A 16,781-nucleotide genomic window follows, 5' to 3' on the forward strand; every position below is an offset into this window, starting at 1 on the left:
ATATGTATATGTGGATGTGTATATGTATGTATATATATGTATATGTAGATATGTGTATATGTAGATATGTATGTATATGTATATGTATATATATGTTTACATAACCTCTTTAACACACTACTTCTCCGCTGCGAAGCACGGGTGTTTTGCTAGTTATTTGTATATAACTCAGTGATAACAGGGTGAAGTAGCAGCACATCTTTATTTAAAAACTTATTCTGTGCGGACCGTTTTTAAAGAGCTGACTACCACTAGACAAATGAGGAAATGGATAATCCAACATGACAAGTGATCTTGATGCTGGTATATTTACCAATTAATTGAACAATTTCACTTCATAAGCATTTTCCTATTTTTCTCTGTTCATGATGGGTAAGCCTTTATTTACTTAGGCTGCAAGAATTTTGGTAATGAACATTATTGTGATTGTTACACTTAAATTCAACCACCAGACATCTTGGGAGGATTAGTTCTTCTTTATCATTTTCTGCTTATTTTACTGATTTCTCATTCTTTATTTTAGTATACTGTATTGTGCTGGTTCACTTCAAGCAATGGTGTTGGTGGTCAAGACTAGCTTAGGGAAGAGGTAGAAACATTTTAGCATCTGAGTAAAACAGTGTTTTTATTTTATGATAGTTGTAAGTATGACTAAATGTGAAATATCACCTTAATTGCATATCTGAATTTTTAGGATGTGGGTGGAATGGTGGCTGTGAGGCTAGGGATCTGTGCTGGTAATCAGAAGGCTGCCGGTTCAAATCTCATAAAATACCAAAAGTGATTCCTCTCCATTGGGCCTGTGAGCAAGGCCCTTAACCTGCAATTGCTCTGTCCTGGGTATGATGTTAACCTGCATCCAGTCCTGCAAGCAGGTCCTCCAACTTGTCGAAACACTTGGGGGTTGGTGGCAGGATTGGCACTCCAGCCACTGTAAAAAACCTCACACTGTTTCATTCTGTTTGAACTAGTGCAGTGCTGAGGTGTTAACCATTGCATGACTGTACTTGGGTCCTAATTTGGGAACCTGAGATGGTTTGTTGTGTGGCGGGTGCAGTAATGCACTGGATCAGTGCATGATCCCAGCCTCTCTCTCTCTTAGATAAGATGACCACTTCTAAATAAGTTCCATACACAAAACTTAGATAAAAGACCAATGTCAAGGAAGAATCTGCAGAGGGGCATTTAAAATCTGGGGGGGAGGGGGTGGAGTGATGATATTTCACTTGAAACTCAGCTAATTTCATTATCAGTTCCAACAAACAGTGAAGTAGCAACTAATACTCACTACTATTATAACACCATTAATTGATATTTTATTATCCTTTTAATAACTTCTGCTCAAACAAAATGATATGATTATATCTTCAACATCCACCTTCCTTTACAGATATCCTGTGCTTAGGTCAATGAACGCATAAATGTTAATCCAGGATAAACATACTATACATGTAAGATCCATAAATATTGTAATTGGGCAGCTCAGTTCACTTACTAAACAAACAATGGAAATTCAAAATGAAAATGACATGCAATTTCCAATAATGCAGTTTACCTCATAACTGACTCAAACTCTGAGGAATTTCTCGCAAAAAGAATGCAAAAGATTGTTGGAAACTATGAAAGCTGCTGTTCTTATTACATCTTGTAGCAATTAAATATGCAATGGACTCAGGCACAGAGTGAATTGGACAGATAAGTGTTTATGCTGCAATGACGTGTCCTTTTGGTGTGAATTAGGGGATTGTGGCTAGTGTAGGTATCTGATCGCCTACCAGGTATAACTATTATTTAGTGTTCAAGTAAAGCAAGTGAAAGTGTTTCATGGGTGGGGGTCGATTTGTTTCAAGCCTAGTTTTGTTAAACTTGACTTGCTTGTATGGAATGTTATTTAATTTTAATAAAATTAATAAAATGTTGAAAAAAATCTCAGGGGAAGGGACAGTTCACATGATGGGGCAAATACTACTTTTTAAACACTTATGACGCTAGGTGTGCAAGGTAGACAGGGTATACGTATATATTAGGTATTCCTGAACACGACTTGATGATTTTTGGAGTGGTGTCTTTCTGCATGTCACAATGTAGTAGTGACAGTATTGTCTCATTTTGTATACAGAGTACAGTGACATTCATACTTGCTTGTGTGACCAACCTGCAACACATATACGTATGTCAGTGGACAAAAAACTCTAAAATTAATCAATTAATCCAAATGAATATAAACACCATCATTAACAGAAGAAAATGCCAAAGACTGATTGACATTTAGCACAATTGCTCAAATTTGTTTTGATCTACAGAAAAAAATTATTTTATATTTGTGTCTCAAATGTAGCACATTTACAGAAGAATATACATTTTTCATCAACATATGCCACATAAGAAATATGAGCCTGCAATGTTTTATTGCTAAAGTTACACTTAATGTGAGGAAAGAGATTTGTTGAACACATCAGATTTTCTGTGTAATTATAGTCATTATAAATACAATTTAGCAGCAACTGCGCCAATGTGAATTATGAGGGATTGAGAAACCAAATCTTTTATGTTTCTGTCCATAGGAGTCAGGTGATCTGAAGATTCTAGCAGAACTAATGACAAAGATGAAAGTCAAAGACGAGGAAAATATTACTTTTAGAAAATTCTGGGTACTTGTCCAACTACTGGCCACACAGGTCTATAGTGAGAACATAGAAGACTGCAAGAGCAAGCTGCTGTGAGCCTTTTGTTCATGGAAAGGATATTAGAAGTAAAAGATAATGTCTTGAAACTTTCTTTCACCTGTAAAAATTTGCATGTGTACATGCAAGTTCATTTTAAAGGCTTTTTTAAAAATGGACCTTGAACATATCCTTCAAAAACATCCAGTAAAAAAATTTAAGTCTTGAGATTCCATTTTGAATCAAGCATTAAAATTGTTAGGTTTTTTTTTTTTTTAAAGATACAAAATAAAATTGAATGGTTAATGTTCATATTCTTTGCAGCAATAAATGAGGTTTTGAGCTCTATTTTATAGACTTGAGAAAAATAACATTTTGAAAAAAAAAAACAAATACATTTAAGTGCCATCAACTGTGACACAGACTTCAGCAAATACAAACAGAATAAAAGGCCCAACACCATTTCTACATTGTTCTAAATGCACAGCTATGTCAGGAAGTGATGTGATGGCCACTGTTTACAGACTGGTCTTGTAAAGTGGTCAAGATATAAATCTAAATATCTAAAAAACAACTATTTAAGATAATATTTTAATTTCAGATGTTAGTGAGGAAAAGACTTCCATTTTCAGTAGGGTGTGACATGCCGTGAAAACAGTGTTGTTGAGGAGTCACTTCTAGGGGATTTGTAAGAGTTATAGCCTAAAAAGGAGGATCATTGCTTAGAATATAACATAGTAAGTAAACCGTAATAGCATACACAGCTTACCGCACCAGTTACAACAGAATCATTCAGAAGTTGGAAACTGTATCAAAGAAGTTTAGCGTAGCTTTATTAACATCAGGTAAATACTGTATGTGACATTTTTTCAATCATTGTATTTCTTAAATTGAAAAAGTAAGATTGCAAGGTTGAGTTTATGGAGGAGGTGAGACAGGCACTGGGTGGCAGAGAAGAGTTACCAGACAGCTGGGAAACTACATCAGATGTAGTAAGGGTGACAGCAAGAAGGGTGCTTGGTGTGACATCTGGAAAGAGGAAGGAGGAAAAGGAAACCTGGTGGTGGAATGAGGAAGTACAGGAGAGTATACAGAGGAAGAGGATGGCAAAGAAGAAGTGGGATAGTCAGAGAGATGCAGAAAGTAGACAAGAGTACAAGGAGATAAGGCGCAAATTGAAGAGAAAGGTGGAGAAGGCTAAAGAAAAGGTGTATGATGAGTTGTAAGAGAGGTTGGACACTAAGGAAGGAGAAAAGGACCTGTAACGATTGGCTAGACAGAGGGACCAAGCTGGGAAAGATGTGCAGCAGGTTAGGGTGATAAAGGATAAAGATGGAAACGTACTCACAAGCAAGAAGAGTGTGTTGAGCAGATGGAAAGAGTACTTTGAGTGGCTGATGAATGAAGAGAACGGGAGAGAGAAGAGGTTGGATAATGTGGAGATAGTGAATCAGGAAGTGCAACAGATTAGAAAGGAGGAAGTAAGGACAGCTATGAAGAGGATGAAAAATGGAAAGGCCATTTGTACAGATGACATACCTGTGGAAGCATGGAGGTGTTTAGGAGAGATGGCAGTGGAGTTTTTAATCAGATTGTTTAATGGGATCTTGGAAAATGAAAGGATGCCTGAGGAGTGGAGAAGAAGTGTACTGGTGCCGATATTTAAGAATAAGGGGGATGTGCAGGACTGCAGTAACTGCAGGGGAATAAAATTGATGAGCCACAGGATGAAGTTATGGGAAAGAGTAGTGGAAGCTAGGTTCAGAAGTGAGGTGATGATTAGTGAGCAGCAGTATGGTCTCATGCCAAGAAAGAGCACCACAGATGCAATGTTTGATCTGAGGATGTTGATGGAGAAGTTTAGAGAAGGCCAGAAGGCCATTGTGTCTTTGTGGACCTGGAGAATGCATATGACAAGGTGCCTCGAGAGGAGCTGTGGTATCGTATGAGGAAGTCGGGAGTGGCAGAGAAGTATGTAAGAGTTGTACAGGATATGTATGAGGGAAGCATGACAGTGGTGAGGTCTGCGGTAGGAGTGATGGATGCATTCAAGTTGGAGGTGGGATTACATCAGGGATCGGCTCTGAGCCCTGTCTTATTTGCAATGGTGATGGACAGGTTGACAGATGAGATTAGACAGGAGTCCACGTGGACTATGATGTTAGCTGATGACATTGTGATCTGTAGCGATAGTTGGGAGCAGGTTGAGGAGACCCTAGAGAGGTGGAGATATCCTCTAGAGAGGAAAGCAATGAAGATCAGTAGGAACAAGGGATCAACAGTACAGAGTCAGAGAGGCGAGATTGCGTTGGTTTGGACATGTGCAGAGGAGAGATGCTGAGTATATTGGGAGAAGGATGCTAAGGATAGAGCTGCCAGGGAAGAGGAAAAGAGGAAGGCCTAAGACAAGGGTTATGGATGTGGTAAGAGAGGACATGCAGGTGATGGGTGCAACAGAACAAAATGCAGAGGACAAAAAGATATGGAAGAAGATAATCCGTTGTGGCAACCCCTAACAGTAGTAGCCGAAAGAAGAAGAAGAAGTATTTCTTGACAGTTATTTGTTTATATTGCAGGAAGGTGTTTATCTTGAATTCAACAGTACAGCCATTTATTCTGCTACAGTTACAGGCTGTTATATATTTGAGTGTCTAAATATGTTTATTTGTTGCCGAATCATTCTTTCTTTAATAAAAATATTTTTTTGGGAATTGTGGTCTTCTTGGCATCCTTCTGGGTTTCAAGTCACAGAAGAACAACCCCTGTTTGTTCATAAGATATAATTTTTCTACAAAGCAAATTTTTGTAACTAATTTCAGTGGCCTTTTATGCATTTCTGTGGTTTCCATGGTTTCTTTTTTCTACTGGGATATCTATGTCTACCACGTGGTCAGATTGCATGCTATGGATATTTGGCAAATAATAATTAGATACAACATATATTCTGAAAGCATGCATACATACATACATACACACACATATAGGTATATGAATGTAATTGGCAAAAGTCAACAGGGTGTTACCTCAAATATGAATTTGGTTTTTAAGGAGTTGGACCAGGAGGTACCATTAGAACAACTAGTAAATGTTATGATCTGACATGTACTGTAAGTGTATGGAATTCTGCAGGTGGAATGTAGTGTTCTTTCATATGTAGTTCAATTAATTTATTGGTGTTGGTGGAACATGTTACTTTAGGCAGTATTTCTTCAGGAACATTTTTCAGGGTTCAGATTTGGTGACTACTTTTAGGAATGGGCTGGGGCTCCGCCTGTAGCCCTTCCATTTAACTGCCTTTTACCCCAGGATCCTTCTGCCAGAATCTTTTGGCAACTTTTATTGGTCAACAGTCACATCTTGACTGTTGCATAAGTATGAAACGCAATGCAAAATGAACAGCAGCATTTGTTCTAGAAGTTAAAAGAAAGAGCTAAACAATGCAGCAAAATGATATCTATAGGTGTTAGGCGACACAGTCTCAGGGAAGAGAACAGGAAGAGAATAAAAAGAGTAAAAATGAAAAGGTGGGGAAGTGGATAAGAGCTTATAAACACCTGAAAATCACTTCACTGCAAAAAGACTCACACAGCAGGTTGTAAGGTAAAGCCTAAGGAGTGTCATATCTAATTATGCAACTGTTCGACTGACAACCGTCTCCCTGCCATTTTGGAATGCAGGGCAGGGGCTGCCATCTATTGGCAACAAAAAGAATTTTAAGTGAAATCTCTGTGCAGGGCAGGTGCTGTGAATTCTCAATGTAATAAACTTGATAAGTTATAGCGTAATGAAAATGCATAATTAGATCTGGACCACCCTATATTATTAACAGTTAATACAAGTTTTAAAATTCTTAACTTGTAGAGTTAAACATCCATCCATCCATCCATTTTCCAACCCACTGAATCCGAACACAGGGTCACGGGGGTCTGCTGGAGCCAATCCCAGCCAACACAGGTCACAAAGCAGGAACCAATCCCGGGCAGGGTGCCAACCCACCACAGGACACACACAAACACACCAAGCACACACTAGGGCCAATTTAGAATCACCAATCCACCTAACCTGCATGTCTTTGGACTGTGGGAGGAAACCGGAGCGCCCAGAGGAAACCCACGCAGACACGGGGAGAACATGCAAACTCCACGCAGGGAGGACCCGGGAAGCGAACCCAGGTCCCCAGGTCTCCTAACTGCGAGGCAGCAGCGCTACCCACTGCGCCACCGTGCCGCCCCTAGAGTTAAACAGTTTCACCTAAACAAGTTTGAAAATTAGTCTAATACACTGTCAGTCTTTTATAATATTACACTTTTATGGGTGCTTGCATTCATGAGGCATACATCTACGAGTGAGCGAGATAGAGGCAGGAGCCTAATGGTTAGTTTAGCACACGGTAAGAGGTGTACACAACCCTGGAACATTAATCTCAGAATTAGAGGTGTCCAACAGGTTTCAGTTTTCATTATCTTGCAGAATGGCAACCCTGATAACTCTGAGGAGTTAGGCAGGATTAAGGAGCCCCAGTTGGTCACATCTAATTCATTCAACCATCAAGAAGGAGGTAATAGTAAGGGACTCCATTGGTAGAATGATCGACACCAGATTTACTCAAGTAAAAGAGATTTTGGCATGGTTAGGTTATGGTCATGGTTATGGCTAGACTTGTAACATCATTTCAAGAGAGGCCCACCAAATCAACAAACTAATTAAATTTATCTCAGTTATAGGACACACTCTTGACCCTCTTGGGTAATGTTGATTGGTCTTTCTTAAGTTAAATCCAAGCAGTGGAGATGATTATAAGTCAGCATGCTTGTGCAGTAATTAATGCTGCCATGTCACAACTCTACCTCTGGAGTTTGTGTCAGCATAGGTCTTGTCTGGTTTTCCTTCTATATGGTGTGCATCCATCCATTTAACTATTTTCTACTCTTCATTTTTAGTTAATAAACACAGAGATCTCAAGCCAATTCTTTAAGCATTGGGAATGGGACAGAAACTAACTTGATGGGATGCCAGTCTACCACAGGGCACATAAACAGTCATGTGACAAAGTACATACACCACATGAAATGTTTTTTCTTTTTTAACATATGCCAACATATCAAGATTTGGTCTTCATTTAAACAGTATCCAAAGGTAAAGGTGATATAATATAACACACATCATGCCATACAGTATTTGCCTTTTGTTGTCCATTGTATAATATAAATAAACATACAGTACACGCAAATTTCAAATGTGGAAAACGTAAGTACTCCTCTCCATTTATCACTGCCTAAAATACCTAAAGTTTGAATCTGGTGCACCAAATCAGGTGCAAATGCTTAGAAAATGAATAGAGAGATCTTGGAGGAAGCTGTCTTATTTAAACTAACTCAGACATTTAGTTTAGTTTGTTCTTTGTTGTTGAAGTATGTATCACCATGACTAGATCAAAAGAGCTCTCAGAGGCCTTCAGAGAAAATGGTTACAAATACCTACAAGTCTGGGAAGGGATTTAAAAAGCTCTCCAAACAATTGGAAATCAACCATTCCAATGTCCAGAAGATCATCTACAAGTGGAGAAGATTTCAAACAATTGCCATCTTATCCAGGACAGGCTGCCCCAGCAAGATCAGCCTGAGATCAGAATTCAAGATGCTGAAAAAAGTGTCTTAGAATTCAAGAATTTCATACAGGTAGCTCTTGTCACAGTTAATGTCAAGTGCATGAGTGTACTAGTAAGAAACAGGGTGCACAAATTAGACCTACAAGGGGTGTATGCCAGTAGGAAACCTTTACTTTCCTGAAAGAATATCAGGGCTAGGCTAAAGTTTGCCCATGAACAATAAAGGAAAGACCAGGACTTTCAGAACATATGCTTTAGACAGATGAGGCAAAGATAGAGTTATTTGGCCACAGTACCTGAAGACATGTTCGGCACAAACCAAAGTCAGCATTTGACCCGAAGAACCTGATACCAGCTGTACAGTATGGAAGTGAAAATACTTGAGGCTGCTTTACGGTATCAGGGTCTGGGCAGCCCACCATCATAGAATCCAATATGAACTTCTTCATTGTGCTTGAGGATCATGTGAGCCCATCTGTCTTAGGACTGAAACTCAGTCAAAACTCAACCTTGCAACATTACAATGACACCTAAACATAATAGTAATGGAAAGTGCTGGAATAGCCAACACAAAGTTTGCTTCTGCATCTCATTGAGATGTTATGGGGGATTTGAAATGGTCAGTGCACACAAAACACCCTTTAAACATTGCGCAGGAGGAATGGGAAAAACTTTCTCTTACTCGATGTCAGACACTTGTAGAGAGTTGTAGAAAACAGCAACTCAAGGGGACAAAACCAGCTATCAGAGCCAACGGTGGACTTACTTTTTTTCACAAATGGAAATGTTGTATCTGTTCATTTTTCAATATACAGTATATGTTATTGCATTGTCAAATTTTCATTGTTTTTCTTTCCATTACTTTATCTAAAGATACTATTTAAATGAAGATCAAACCTTGATATGTCAACATATGTTAAAAAAAGCATTTCATAGAGTGTTCTTACTCTTTCATACGACTGTATGTCTGATGCTGATATTTTAGTTGTGGTCTTCACAACTCAAATTGGACAGAAAAATGATAAATAAATAAAAAAAAATGACATTCTCAATCCCACTTAATGCAGTACTTCAGAAAATGAACTCTAGTTAGGATACTTGGCAGAACCAGTTGAAATACAGTATGTGTTTATAAAAATTATAAAAATTATGATTACATCTTGCCTGAAGAAGGGGCCTGAGTTGACTCGAAAGCTTGCATATTGTAATCTTTTAAGTTAGCCAATAAAAGGTGTCATTTTGCTTGGCTTTTCTCTACATTCATAATGGCTAACACGGTACAACACCCTAATACTAAAAATTATTTCAAAGTTGTTCAGGATATTGTACGACTGTGACACCTCACCAAAGGGTCATTACTCTGCACACATTATAATTTTCTGCATTTCTGTTTTACTACATAAAGCTGAAATAATTAATCAGGTATATGTCCTTATTTTGTTTAGGAAAGACGGTGATTAATGCTTGTCGAAATGTTTGAGGTAGTATTTGGTTGTCTCTGGCTTCTGTAAATGTTGCCAATAAGAGGGGAGCTAGCTGAGTGGAGAATTTCTTATAAAATTCTACGGGGTAACCATCAGGGCCTGATGATTTCCCGCTTTGTAGTGACTTTATAGCGTCTAGTAATTCTGTTAGCGTTAGAGGTTTATCCAGTTCCTCAGCACTTAAAGCATCTATTTGTGGTATCTGTGAAGTATCCAGAAATGCATTAGATTGTGTGTTGTCTTCTTTGGGCTCAGTGGAATATAAAGACTTATAGTAATCTCTAAATGTGTGCATTATTTTATTATGGTCGATGATTTCTTCTCCATTCTTGTTGGTGATTACTGGTATTGCATTGTGAACTTCTTGTTTATGAATTTGTTGAGCTAAAAGCTTATTAGCTTTTTCTCCGTGTTCATAGTAATGCTGTCTAGACTTATAAATAAGTTGTTCAGTTTCTTTAGTTGTTAAGATGTTAAGTTCTGTATGTAGGGCCTGCCTTTTCCTGTGGAGAACTTCATTTGGACACCTGGCTTGTTCTTCATCTATTCTAGTAATTTCATTTCTTAGCTTAATCAGGTATATGAAGGTATACTTGAAGTTACGATATATTTTCTGGCATTCACAAATACTGTTAGGTAGCAATTTATAAAATGTTCAGCTCCCTTGACATGCAAGATGATGAAAATTCAATGAAGACATACAAATAAATTGACATTTTATTTTCATAGAATCCCTGTCTACAGTGAACACCATGCCAGTTTGCATGATCTTTATTATATTGTCCAATGGTTTACACATTTTAAGAACTGGAGCACAAGCAGATTAAGTGACATGCCTGGGGTCTCAGTGTCCCTTAAGATGCAATGTCTGAAATGGCAGCCTTTTAGTTTACATTCTGAGGCCAAAGCTAAAAGCTACACTGTCTGTGATTAAATGATAATCAACCAAAAAATAATTGAGAGTAAAAGCAAAGTTTCTGTCTTCATCTCCGCCGTCCTGACGATACAATGGTGGCATACTGGACCTCCTCTTTCTCCTGCCAATCAAAGTGATAAATACATAAATTACAGTAATTCTACTTTTTCATTTTCTTTATAGGTTGGACTAAATGATAAACCTTAAAGCATAAGTTTGATATTTTTAAGTCAAAGTTATTTCTTAACAAACATGGTATATATGCATTGTGACCATCGGAGACTTTAAACACAACTCACCCACAAACAATTCCAAGTTTTTTTAAATTAAGATTTATTAACAACAATACATTTTCCAGGCTTCAAATCAACTATACAGCACACAATAATTTTGTCTTCCTCCATCCTTCTCCACAAGCGTCATCAATCCATGAGACGCCTTCCTTTATGTCAGACATAGGACTACTTCTGTGACTATGATGCTTCGTAATGGAAGCACTTCCTGGTCAGACGAGTTACTTCTAATAGTGCCCCTGGCAGTGCCCAAAGATCAAGACAAGGCTGATCTTCAAAACTCCAATTCAGAGTCTACCCTGCAGGTGTCCATGCTGGGGCAAAACCAGAGGAGCACTGCCCCCTTTTGTACTGGGGGACGAATTGTCCATCCATTATTTGTTTACCCTGATGGGGATAGAAATCTACCTACCCAGCTGGCTTGTGCCTCCTTTCATGTAGTCCTTCCACTATGTCCTCCTAGCTGGGTAAGCATCCATCTTCAATCCCAGTCGGGATGCCCATTCATCCATAACTCAAAACAAAATCATCTATGTGGCACAAAACGCTTACTGTGATATTGTCTTTCAAGAGCAAACCACTTCTGGGTGGATGAAAGGTTACTGTGGAAAAAGATAAGCACTAAGGTAATGTGCACAGCTGGTCTTCTTTTAAAATGGCTGAATCTCATAACATTGGTGTTTTTTGTTCAAAATTGCCATGTATAAGCTGATTTACAATATGTGTGTTATCACAATGCGCATATTACAAGTGTAATATGGACATATTCAGTAAGATTTAAACTTTTTTCTTTTACCAAAACTCAAAGAGGTTTTATGTGGTAAGTTTTTATGGGTTTATTTTCCATTGGAGCCCTGTGCATCATAGGGTTTATTGTACAGTGTCAGGACTGGCTATATATACAGTATATATATATATATATATATATATATATATATATATATATATATATATATATATATATATATATATATATATATACAGTGGTGTGAAAAACTATTTGCCCCCTTCCTGATTTCTTATTCTTTTGCATGTTTGTCACACAAAATGTTTCTGATCATCAAACACATTTAACCATTAGTCAAATATAACACAAGTAAACACAAAATGCAGTTTTTAAATGATGGTTTTTATTATTTAGGGAGAAAAAAAATCCAAACCTACATGGCCCTGTGTGAAAAAGTAATTGCCCCCTTGTTAAAAAATAACCTAACTGTGGTGTATCACACCTGAGTTCAATTTCCGTAGCCACCCCCAGGCCTGATTACTGCCACACCTGTTTCAATCAAGAAATCACTTAAATAGGAGCTGCCTGACACAGAGAAGTAGACCAAAAGCACCTCAAACGTTAGACATCATGCCAAGATCCAAAGAAATTCAGGAACAAATGAGAACAGAAGTAATTGAGATCTATCAGTCTGGTAAAGGTTATAAAGCCATTTCTAAAGCTTTGGGACTCCAGCGAACCACAGTGAGAGCCATTATCCACAAATGGCAAAAACATGGAATAGTGGTGAACCTTCCCAGGAGTGACCGGCCGACCAAAATTACCCCAAGAGCGCAGAGACGACTCATCCGAGAGGTCACAAAAGACCCCAGGACAACGTCTAAAGAACTGCAGGCCTCACTTGCCTCAATTAAGGTCAGTGTTCACGACTCCACCATAAGAAAGAGACTGGGCAAAAACGGCCTGCATGGCAGATTTCCAAGACGCAAACCACTGTTAAGCAAAAAGAACATTAGGGCTCGTCTCAATTTTGCTAAGAAACATCTCAACGATTGCCAAGACTTTTGGGAAAATACCTTGTGGACTGATGAGTCAAAATTTGAACTTTTTGGAAGGCAAATGTCCCGTTACATCTGGCGTAAAAGGAACACAGCATTTCAGAAAAAGAACATCATACCAACAGTAAAATATGGTGGTGGTAGTGTGATGGTCTGGGGTTGTTTTGCTGCTTCAGGACCTGGAAGGCTTGCTGTGATAGATGGAACCATGAATTCTACTGTCTACCAAAAAATCCTGAAGGAGAATGTCCGGCCATCTGTTCGTCAACTCAAGCTGAAGCGATCTTGGGTGCTGCATCAGGACAATGACCCAAAACACTCCAGCAAATCCACCTCTGAATGGCTGAAGAAAAACAAAATGAAGACTTTGGAGTGGCCTAGTCAAAGTCCTGACCTGAATCCAATTGAGATGCTATGGCATGACCTTAAAAAGGCGGTTCATGCTAGAAAACCCTCAAATAAAGCTGAATTACAACAATTTTGCAAAGATGAGTGGGCCAAAATTCCTCCAGAGCGCTGTAAAAGACTCATTGCAAGTTATCGCAAACGCTTGATTGCAGTTATTGCTGCTAAGGGTGGCCCAACCAGTTATTAGGTTCAGGGGGCAATTACTTTTTCACACAGGGTAGGTTTGGATTTTTTTTTCTCCCTAAATAATAAAAACCACCATTTACAAACTGCATTTTGTGTTTACTTGTGTTATATTTGACTAATGGTTAAATGTGTTTGATGATCAGAAACATTTTGTGTGACAAACATGCAAAAGAATAAGAAATCAGGAAGGGGGCAAATAGTTTTTCACACCACTGTATATATATATATATATATTCAGGGGGAGCAGCCCTGGACAGTGCAGTACCTCCCCCTGGACACTGGATGGCCGCCCCCCTGGGTTGGAGCGGTGCCTCAGTCTCTCGCAGGGCTTCATGAGAGATGAAGTTCTCCACAGCCCTGTTGGGAACTGGGGTGGCAGCCAGGGGGGGCGCGGTATGAGTCCCTGAGCCCAGCTGGACTAATCTTCAGCCCCACACAGGAGTGCAACCGGAAACAGGTGATCAAGCACCTGGAGCACTTCCGGGTGGGCCATAAAAGGAGCCAGCAACCACCACTCAATGGCCAGAGTCGGAAGAGGGAGGAATAAGCTTGTGGAGGAGTGGTGGTGGAAGAGAAAGAGAGAAGGAGTGTTTTGGTGTTATAGTTTGTGCTTTGGGGACTGTGTTTTGGCTGGATGGATTATGGGGAAGACGTGCCCTCCAACTGAAGAAAAATAAAAGTTTATTTATTTTTATACGTGCCTCCCGTGTCCAGTCTGTATCGGGTCGGGCGCAATATAGTGCCTTTGTTACAATATATATTTGATTTAGCTTATAGAAAATGCTTCACTTTAGAACACAATTTCATGTTGCAAAGGCATATATATAATGTTTGTTAAAAAGTAACTTTGACTTGAAAAATACCAAACTTCTCCTTTATTATTGGAGTAATTAATACAATAACATAATTTGTGTAAATGTACTGCACAGAATATACACAATTTTAAAGGTAAAAGTCTTATTGAATTGTCTTCATGTTACAAAAATATTTATTGATGTTTTTTCATTGTATTGCATTCAACAAAATTATTGAGCAGATACATAAAATAGGATAGAATCTGCAGCAGAACTAAGTTTGAAGCACCAAGCATGTATAGCATACTTGTAACTTTTAATAGTTTACCAAATATGCTGACATACTGTGGTGGAGGCAAAATATATAGTGATACATTTTTGTAGATTGTCTTTATTTGAAAAGTTGTATTTATATTTTTTTATATCAATTTTAATAATATTTAAGTCAGTGCATTTATCAAATAAAAAGTCTGCATACACTTAGCCCCTAGCTGAAATTCCAAAGCAGAAACTGACTGGCCAGCTAGCCTGGGAGAATACAGGTGGCTGAGATGAAAGAACATGGTGTAGACAGTTAGCTGGACCAACTAGAGTGTTAGATGGTTTGACTGTGTTTACCTGAGCTGAGTCATGGGAGCTACACCCCACTGGTTTAAGAGGCATGTCAAGGAGCATTAGAAATGGATAAAATTGAGACCTGCAGAGGCATGGGGTTCATCACTGTATCTATCTGCTACCATCCAAGTGCCATAATGGTGTGTATGTGTGTGTGTTTCTGTGTGTTTATATATATATCTTTTTTTGAGTTCTGCCAAAATTTTAATTTCCCTCAGGGGGAAAATAAAGTATATTCTAATTTAATATAATCCAGTCCCACTATTTTTTGATCTGTTTGAGTCCCCTGTTCATTCCAGAGACTAAATGACATGCTCCACTCTGGCAGGCTAAGGTAATTCAATCTCTTTAGTCCTGAACACAGAAGCCTGCATGGGGAAATGATAGAGGGCTTTAAAATTCTCAAGATCATTGATTGAACACAGTTTTTCTTTCAGTGAATAAGTGAACTTCATACTCAAAGATGCTGGTGTAAGTTAAGGGCAAGTGCACTGAAGATGGAATCCAGGAAACACAAACAGGCATGAGAATTTGGAAAAACGGCTAAAAATATAGTTAAACTGGAAAACTTGATAGCTTTTAAAAATGTTTTGAAAAATGTTACCTGTCTTTTTTTATTCACTTTACTGGAGCTACATGTTCCAAGGTGGATGATTTCATTTTCACGTCCTTTTAAAAAATGTGTACAGAAACAATGTTATTCATTTTTACCCCTGAGATTCATGTTGAAAAACATTACTTCTTAAGGTTTTTATTTCTCCTTAATACATGTTTTCAAGACTCTGCGGTTTAGATCTGAGTAACCATATTCAGAGTTTTCCTGCAGTGTTTCAGAAACTACTGGCACATTGGCCACTGCAAAATTACAGTTATTTCATGGTCATTGTGTATAGTCTACTAGCTAATATAGCTGAAATACCCAGCATTGCCCGGGAGGAAAATAAAATGTTTTTTTTTTATTGTTTGAGAAAAATATAATAAAAAATAACACAGCTTTAAAAATAAGAATAAATTAACAAACAATAAGACTCACTAATGTGTTTGTCTTGCGGCCTTGTATGTATGTTATCATCCAGTTGACGCTTGGAACTGGTGAACTCTATTTAATGTCAAAAGCAATAGGTGGGCGGTGGAGCTCAAACATAAAGAATGCTGCCAATCCCCTCCAGTTCACTCTCTGGTGGTCATTCCGAGTGTCAACTGGATGATAACATGCATACAAAACCGCAAGATCACCCTCCACCCTACCCAGAAGGGGGTGGGTTAGGGTTGATTTCACCCTACAGTGTTTTTAGTCAACCAATGAGAAAAGTGTACCAAGTTTTATGAAAATCGCTCCAGTCTTTTGGAAGTGATGCTGGAACATTCATACATACACACACACATACATTGACTTTTACATATATATATACAGATTTACTTATGTTTTAAAGAATTGCAATGTATTTAGTTAAATTCCTGTTTAAATTAATAAAAAAACATAAAAATTACCTGAATGTTGTAATTGATTACATTGTACTGTCAGAATGATTAGTACAATGACTAAGGGAAAGGAGACCCCCAAAAGAGATGACATCAAAACAAAACAGCCCTCTGAAAAAAAAGTGGATATGAAGTAAGTTAACACAGTACCTGAACTGAACAGGATTATTATTAATTTGGAATACACATATAAAAAAATTGTAATGCATGACTGTTCACTATCTAAAATTAAATAATTTTTGTAATTTAAGATACAACTCTGTGGACCAAGCAAGTTTTAGATCTATGGTATATATATTTATACAGAATTACTGCAATAAATCATAATAGAAAACCAGATTTTTTTTATTAGTTAAAACATTAAGGTACTTGCAGGACATAAACCATACACATACATATAGATCCAATACACTGTACATACATATACAGTATATATTATACATATTTATGTATGGTTGGATTTGAGAATTCTGATCTCCATGTCCATCCATATTCAAGAAAACATGAATTAATCAGCGGACCTGGAATGCTATCATAACATCCCTGT

At 38.0% G+C, this 16,781-nt stretch overlaps 2 protein-coding genes across 3 annotated transcripts in view; both read right to left on the reverse strand.

Moving 5' to 3' along the window:
* LOC114642738 (uncharacterized) overlaps positions 1-16,781 on the reverse strand; it is a 93,683-nt gene that overhangs the window by 12,565 nt on the left and 64,337 nt on the right. The gene's annotated exons all lie outside the window — the stretch shown is intronic.
* Positions 10,429-16,781, reverse strand: part of LOC127526704 (uncharacterized) — a 29,745-nt gene continuing 23,392 nt past the window's right edge. The window contains exons 4-6 of the mRNA XM_051922973.1: positions 16,244-16,345; positions 15,357-15,421; positions 10,429-10,792 (exon numbers count right to left, since the gene is read on the reverse strand). Coding sequence (XP_051778933.1) covers positions 10,739-10,792; positions 15,357-15,421; positions 16,244-16,345 — 221 coding nt within the window. The 3' untranslated portion in view covers positions 10,429-10,738. The remainder of the gene's footprint in view (positions 10,793-15,356; positions 15,422-16,243; positions 16,346-16,781) is intronic.

Source organism: Erpetoichthys calabaricus, chromosome 2, assembly GCF_900747795.2.
Source record: "Erpetoichthys calabaricus chromosome 2, fErpCal1.3, whole genome shotgun sequence".
NCBI classification, from domain to species: Eukaryota; Metazoa; Chordata; class Cladistia; order Polypteriformes; family Polypteridae; genus Erpetoichthys; species Erpetoichthys calabaricus.